Here is a 7,386-nt window from a genome sequence, read left to right as displayed (position 1 = left end):
TTGAATTTTTGTCCTAATTTTGACATTAAAAAAAGGCAGTGCTCATAGAGGCACTGCCACTTTTCAACTCCCTCTGTAACTGTTTTTTATTTTTCCTATTATTTCCAGGGTTCCCAAAGAAAACCTGGAAAACTCATGAAATTGAACCATATCATTTTCCAGGCCTGGAAAAACAATGGAATTTGTAAAAATTCTTAAAAGTTCTGGGGAAAGTCATTCAATTTTGTTGACTGTAATCAAACAAATTGTTACAGGAATCTCCAGGAGATAACCTTCCATGTAATGTAACATAACGAATTGATTTCCTGTAACTTAGCTGTTGACATAACAAAGCACTATTATGCTGTACAATATATTGTTTAAGTATCAACACTGCAGTGTGCAATAGCCATATTCAAGGATGTGCAATGTCAAGTCAGGCAAATTAACTTAAATAACTAATTTGCTGCTTTATACAAGCAGAAAACTTGCATGGTTCTCATTTTCCATGACTAATACCTGCCAGGCCTCTCCCTTTATGACAGACTACCTCTAAATGTGACATATTATGGCAGTGTTTTTTGTGTGAACCAAAATTCTACTATGTGTATGCAGAAAAGCACTGTAACCAGGTAAGTGTAGCAGGCGCAATGAAGTGCACGCTTTTCTGAAATGGAAACTTTTTTATGGGTCCTTGAAAAGTCATGGAAAAGTTTTGAAATTGTGTCCATGAAAATGTGGGAACACTATTTGACATGTACTTCTAAGATGAAACAGAGAAGAGCTCACCTCTGGTACGTAGCTGGGTCACTGATACTCCATAAAACTTCCTGCCCAAAAGAACCCACATGTTCTCCGTCCTTTGTCCACAGCCCAGCAGAGCCGTCAGCTGAGGCTGCGAGGATGCACAGTCTCTCAGCCACCTCAAGGACTTCCACACTTACCAATGCTCTCTCATGAGCCTTCCAGCACTGCAGCAGAGGAGGCCGTTCATAAATCGACTGTGTGGAAAGAAAACACCTCAGGTATAAGGGAATATACAGGACATACTTCATTTTTTATTAATCTACAGCAGCTCAAACACACAAAGACAAACACTCACCTCGTGTTGGATGTCCAGTGCATAGTGACTGATGTCCCAGATTTGAAGCCAGCCTGCTGTGTCTCCAGAGACCAGGATGTTATTTGTAGTCTGATCTGAGCTCAGGCTCATCACACGCTCACCTGGCTGCTCTGGAGCAAAGAACTGGCCTGGTTTGAGGAGGAAAAACTGAATTGTACTCACACAGTTTTCCAAACTTAACAAAACAAAGTTAAATCTTAATAAAAAAAAATCATTTTTACAGTAGTCTCCTGTAGGTTTGGGCTCCTGAAGATCTACAAGGACAACATTGCATGCAAACACATCTAATTATAGTTCGATTTTTTTGTGTGTGTGTATTTTCGAGAACACTGTTTCAACTTAAATGTACTTCAGAGACAAATTGCTACCATTTCATGGTATGTCACACATCTCCATATTATGTCACACTCAAATTCCTCTCTGCTAGAAAAATGCACATGCAATATGCAGACCTTTACACACACACAAATGCCCACTGGCTCACTCACACACCCATGCATGCTCGTACACATATGCTGCGGTCACAGTGCATGAATCCCACACCACTAAACACAGATGGGATCTGGAAAGAGACATAGTTGTGGGCTGCCAGGAATGGTACAGGCGGCAGGCCAAGTCAACAGTTCAGCCTAACTGCCACTGCTCTGGCTGTTTGTAAATCCATCTTACAGGAGGATCATTAAAACTGACAGCTGCTCATCAATTGCTTGTTTAGTGCTTCCACCGCCCTTATACTGTGAACTTTATTCTAAATACATGTAATTTTACTTTTTCACCCAGTCCTTCTTAATGATACTCTCTGCATCAACACTCCCCGTCTCACCATAAGTGTGTGTCTGTCCAGCGATGCTCCAAAAACAGAGACAGCCAGCGTGTGATGACACCAGAACACCTTTGTTTCTTAGCTTCCTGTTGCCAGCTCGATGCTGCAGGAACAAGAGACTGTCCACGGGGGGTATCGCTCTGGATGCAAACAAGCAGGGGAAAAAAACAAACAATAACAAAGGATACCACCCACTAAGGAAGCAGTACTCTTGACAAAGGTTTGCTACTAGAGATGATATAGTGTTGCCAAAATGTGCTTTTGAGGTTGTTGGACAGTAATGTTGTAGGACAGAAGAAAAAACAAGTTCTGCTAAATACATCTGTCTTTGTTATTTAGATTTTTCCCCCCCAATCTTTGCCTATTTATGTTGAATAATATATTATTTCCAGCCAGACTTTTTTGTCACTAAAAGTAGTCACTAAACCAAAAAGTTTAAAAACAACATATTGAATCTTTAACAATGCATTGCATTTCCTAAAGTAATCATGTTTTTTTAATGCAGGAGGAAAAATGTAAAGCCTACACTATCACTCCAAACCAGAGAAGTTGAATGAAGACATTTCAGTCCTTCTTAGATCTTTGTCAGGTCAAAAGTTTGAAAAGATGAAAGCACATATATACCAACGGATTGACGAACTCTATGGTGGCAGGTGTGGTAAACCATCTGTGATTGTTTTACCATCCTGAGTGGATCAGATGGTTTACCATAGCTGCTACCACAGAGCTTGTCAACATGTTGGTGTGTAGTACATATAAATATAGGTGTGGTTTCAACTTTTCAAACATTTTGACCTGACGAAGATCCGAGTAGGCTCAAATGGTTGTTTTCCTACTTCAACCTGCAGAAGGCAGCTACTGTGCATATTTGAACACAATATGAGGAATTTTAATACTTAGCTCTCTCAACCAGCAATGCTACTATTTACCCATAATAATAACTTCTCAGCTGAAAAAAAAGTGTTTAAACAGTTAAGTTACTCTTTAACTTTGCATTTTGGCCGTTGCCATCTTGGATTCTTTGAGCCAGAAATGAGGCCAAAATTGTTTTTGTACCAGGCTGTAAACATGTTATTGCTGCTGTGAAGTTGGGCATTTTCACATGGGACTGACTCACCTAAAGAGCCAGCCTCAAGTGGCCACTCAAAAAACTGCAGGGTTTGTTTTTTTTTTAAGGCTGCCACTTAATGAAGACACACACACAAACACACACACACACACAGTTACATTTCTCACCCGTTCTGTGCATGTCTTTGTAAGTGAAGCACAGGTCCTTGCGTCTCCAGCCTCCAGATAATAACCTCTCCATCATGGCTTGCTGTGGCAATGACCCCCAGAGCAGAACACTGACACAGAGCCAGGATGTCTGATTTGTGGACACCGCTGGACTTCCACGACATTTCAGCTCTGACATACAAATCCTGCGTGCAAAGTACAGGTGTAAATATTAAACGACAGCAAAGCTTTTTATTCATTAAAATCCTAAGAAAACCTTTGTATGTTGAAAATCAGCACAACATTCAAAAAAGGTTTTCCAGGAAACATAAAGTGCAGTGCTATCTCCAGGCTCCACTGTGTGTGTGAGCTTTTTGGTTGAAATTGTGCAATTCTTCGCACATCACTTCCCACCATGTGACAGTTTACAAATGGTCTGAAATAACATGAAATTGTTTGTGTTGCCTTGTGGAAAGCAGCTCTATTTCCTTCTCTGGTTTGCTGATTTTGTTTATTCCTCCGGGCTACAGTGTTGAGGTCAGCTCTTTAAAATGAACTATGTGGGAGCTCAGCAGGGTGGACGGCAGAGAAATACAGCTACAGATGTCTTTGATCTCAGCAGGTGCATGTGTAAATGTAATTTACGTCATTAGCTGATATCAATTACCCCTAAAAACAGTCTTCACATTTTTTTGGCCATAAAATGTTTTCTTAAACACCTGGCTCTGCGGACACAGGGCGGCTTTACAATGAGAAACATTATGAACGGGGGGAAAATAGGATTGAGAATTTGCTGGAGAAGCATTAATACTGAATGTTACTCCTGTAGTTAAGGAATGAATCTAACCACAGAGCAGATGGTAGTGAAAGGTTGAGAGGTAAAATGTAACACAAGAATCTGAGGTGTGAAAATATGTGCCTTCAGACTTTTGTCTCACATTGCAGTTCATGCCGGTGTTTATACTGGCACTGGCAATGCTTCATCTTTATTTCCTGAGACCAGAGCGTCAGCATGTATGAATATGTAGGCGGATGTGGGGAATCTTTTTTATGCTCTGAAACATTCTAAACAATACTAGCAATAAAAAGAAGAAGGTGTTTTATGTAAATAGCCACGTTCTTAATAACGGCTGTTAAGTCAAGGTCAACTGCATTTGTCCAAGTTTCATGCATGTGTCCCTGAAGTTTGTTTTTTCCTCAGATGTGCCAACCCTCAAGAGCAAAAGTGTTTTTTGTTGATTTTTTTTGTTTCATATGACAAAGATAGTCCTTAAGCACACCACTACCTCATTTTCACATTTTTTGCTACTATTGCAGGAAATAATAACTCAGTTAGCCAAAGTAGTGAGATCAAAACAAACTTGAGCTCTTGGCAGAAACCTTTTTCTATGGTTTGGTGTTATTGTTCATTCATAATTCATATATGTTTAGTTCTTTCAACACTGGATTGTGTTGTTAATGTGCTAACTGGCTAATGACAATCTTTAGTTTTCCCTTTTGAATGACAATTACAAAGACTGTTGCCTGCTGGTATGGAGAGTTATTTCCTCTTATGCTGGTGCAGAACATATTGGTTGGCTGTCAGTTTAAGTGTTTGCTGTATGCTCATGTGCAACTTTTTGGCTGAGACACAGGCGACATGAGTCGAGGCAACAGTTGGCTTTCGTCGCTGCTAGTTCTCTGATGTCAGTTTGGTGTGTCTGCGCCTTTCAAATTAGTTGAGAAAGACTTTAAACTTTTAACCTGAGAGGGCACTGGAACACAGCTTTTCAGCCTGGTGTTATGTTACTCTCTGTAAAACTACATGTGGATTATCAGTTTAAGGCAACATTATTTTTACCTTGGCAGCTGCAATGTCGTACTGAGCGATCCTCTGGCTCCACCCCACAGCCAGAAGCTGGTTGTCATGGAGACAGGTCAACGCGGTGACCTCAGAATTGGTGACAGGCTCCAGTTTGTGCAAGTTAAGGCCATTTAGTAAGTTCCACACCTGCTCGGGGAGTGGTCTTGTCATTAAAAAAAAATATTTTAACTTTCTTTTATACATTAAAAAAATTGTCACCTTAGAATTATACTGTTCCAAAGTTTTCCATTTAAAATCGTAAAAATTATGCATAAATATCTAAAAAAACAAAAAGTTGTCACAGAATAACAATTTATGAGTAACTCAATTTTGACAAAAATGTTGGATAAAACATTGCAATTCTAAGGTGATGAAATATTTTCACAAATTTTGATGCAACTGCTTTAAATTCACAATATTTTTGTACAAATTGAAAGTCAAAAGTGATATTCCACCTTAATAGTGCCATTGCAAGCCCCAGTGATCAGTCTTTTGTGGAGGGAGTCTAGTGCCATGCAGGTGAGCTCATCTTCTCCATGAGCATTTAGGATCTGAAGCCGCCTCCTTCCCGTCTCCACGTCCCACAGAGACATAGATGAATCGACATGTCCAGTCACCAACTCTCTCAGGGTAGAGTTGTACAGAGCGCAGGAGAGGGCAGGACCAGGGTGAATTTTTGGTCCACGTTCTCTTCCCTCATCTGTCAACCATCCACCCCCTCCTCTTCTCACTTCAGACAGGTTGAGCAGTGCCAGGTAATCTTTGCATCCCACCACTAAATGAGACTGTGTCTGCTCGGGAAGAGGAGGGCTCAGCAACAGGAAAGGGAAGTTGCCGTGTTCTGGGGTTCGGCCTGGCAGCTGGCAGGGAAACTGCAGGTGGATGGTTTTCAGACAGTGATGGCTGGAAATGTCCCAAACCCTCAGCTCCTGGTAAAGGACATATTCAGGTTATGTTGTAATAATGATACACAAAAAAAAAATCCCAAATACAATTTTATATGATAAATATTATCCTGGTCAATTATCGGGGCCAATATTCATCATTTTGCCAATTATCTGTATCAGTTTTTTATTTTATTGATCGTAGATAAAGTCAATTAATGAAATAGTGTGCGTATTACACTCAACCAACACCAGGGAAGACAGTCTGCAATGCAAAGAAAGTGTCAACATGGGTGGAACTTTTACTTTGTAAAACCTCAGGGAGCTATTTTTATTCATTCATATTTTATTTAAATTCTCAGTTGACATTACATAAAAGTTGCAGGGAACTTGCTGTATATGATGTTGAAAGATTCAGTTTTGATTAAACATTTGCTAAAGGCATTTAAACAAAATTTTGTGTTGAAGTTTGTTATATTCCAATTTATAAATTTAGACCGAAATATTTTCATTTTTATTGTAAATGCGTATGGGTTTCAAATATAGGTCTCATTAAATACGAATAACTGGTATCGGTATCGGCCCTGAAAAAACAATATCAATCAACCCCTAATAATAAACGAAAAAAAAATTGACTTATTTTCTTTTTCTTTTTCTGTTTTCTTTCTTTCTTTTCTTTTTTGGAGGCCAGTTCTTTGTTTCAAGCTTCATATTAAATGACTCACAGCATCTCTGGAGTAGCTGAAGATCTGCCCAACAGGTTGGTAGATTGCAACATCCAACACAGTGGTGCGGTGACCCAGCAGCGTAGCTACGGGACGTGTGGTCACAAATCGAGTCCACAGTCTGACTGCTCGGTCACGACCTCCTGCGACCATTAACTGCAGAGACGCGTTGTAGTCAAAACATTTAGCTCCCTGTAACGAGACAGAAACACAGAGATGGTATACAGACTATGCTGCTCACTTCTACTAATACAGTTCAAGTTAGCTGGTCTTATTATTCTGAGTTTTTTTTTAGGGTGGCCTCATTGTTAAAATGTCCAGACAGTTAATTGGAGTATAAAATGAATTTGCTCATTCAAAAAAAAAAAACCCATTGTGAATAGCAGGAAGCATCACCACCCAGTTTAATAACGTTTTGTGCAATTACTTCATTTCTCCACAGTCAGTGGCAGTGTCTGCTTCTGTATGCCAAACAGGAGTCAATTTTAGAAATAACTCCCGTCTCATATTGGCTTCTCTAGATAAAACTGTCTGGGGTTAATTCACTGAATGACTTATACACTATTTGTATTTGCCACATAAGGACATTCATACACAAATTTAAAGGCGTGAAAGTTGATTTTGAAACCATGACCCAAACTTTTACATCAGGGTCACCCAGACCAGAGTACTGTGACCTCCATCTGCACTCCATCCAGATCAAAATTGGATAACAAAAATCATTACTCTCCCCTTTTGTTCGTTTATTTTGTCACACGGTGACAATGTTCATGGTGGAACAGATGTCTGGAAAT

At 39.7% G+C, this 7,386-nt stretch overlaps 1 protein-coding gene across 1 annotated transcript; it reads right to left on the bottom strand.

Moving 5' to 3' along the window:
- Positions 1-764: 764 nt before the first annotated feature.
- On the bottom strand, positions 765-6,745 carry LOC121958591 (WD repeat-containing protein 49). The gene is made up of 7 exons (XM_042507625.1): positions 6,593-6,745; positions 5,439-5,912; positions 4,981-5,130; positions 3,162-3,346; positions 1,926-2,065; positions 1,082-1,230; positions 765-980 (listed from the first exon to the last, which is right to left on the bottom strand). The coding sequence occupies exons 1-7, from the start codon at positions 6,743-6,745 to the stop codon at positions 765-767; spliced, it is 1,467 nt and encodes a 488-aa protein (XP_042363559.1).
- Positions 6,746-7,386: the final 641 nt, after the last annotated feature.

Source organism: Plectropomus leopardus, chromosome 19 (genome assembly GCF_008729295.1).
Source record: "Plectropomus leopardus isolate mb chromosome 19, YSFRI_Pleo_2.0, whole genome shotgun sequence".
NCBI classification, from domain to species: domain Eukaryota; kingdom Metazoa; phylum Chordata; class Actinopteri; order Perciformes; family Serranidae; genus Plectropomus; species Plectropomus leopardus.
This window is presented reverse-complemented; position numbering and strand designations above follow the sequence as displayed.

Bases quoted from the DNA above. Each gene is read 5' to 3' on its own strand.
- LOC121958591 (XM_042507625.1), bottom strand. From the start codon at position 6,745: ATGGTCGCAGGAGGTCGTGACCGAGCAGTCAGACTGTGGACTCGATTT. The intron at 3,347-4,980 runs GTAAAAATAATG...CTTTGCACGCAG, and splicing joins ACGACATTGCAGCTGCCAAG to GATTTGTATGTCAGAGCTGA. The intron at 2,066-3,161 runs GTGAGAAATGTA...GTTTGCATCCAG, and splicing joins CAAAGACATGCACAGAACGG to AGCGATACCCCCCGTGGACA.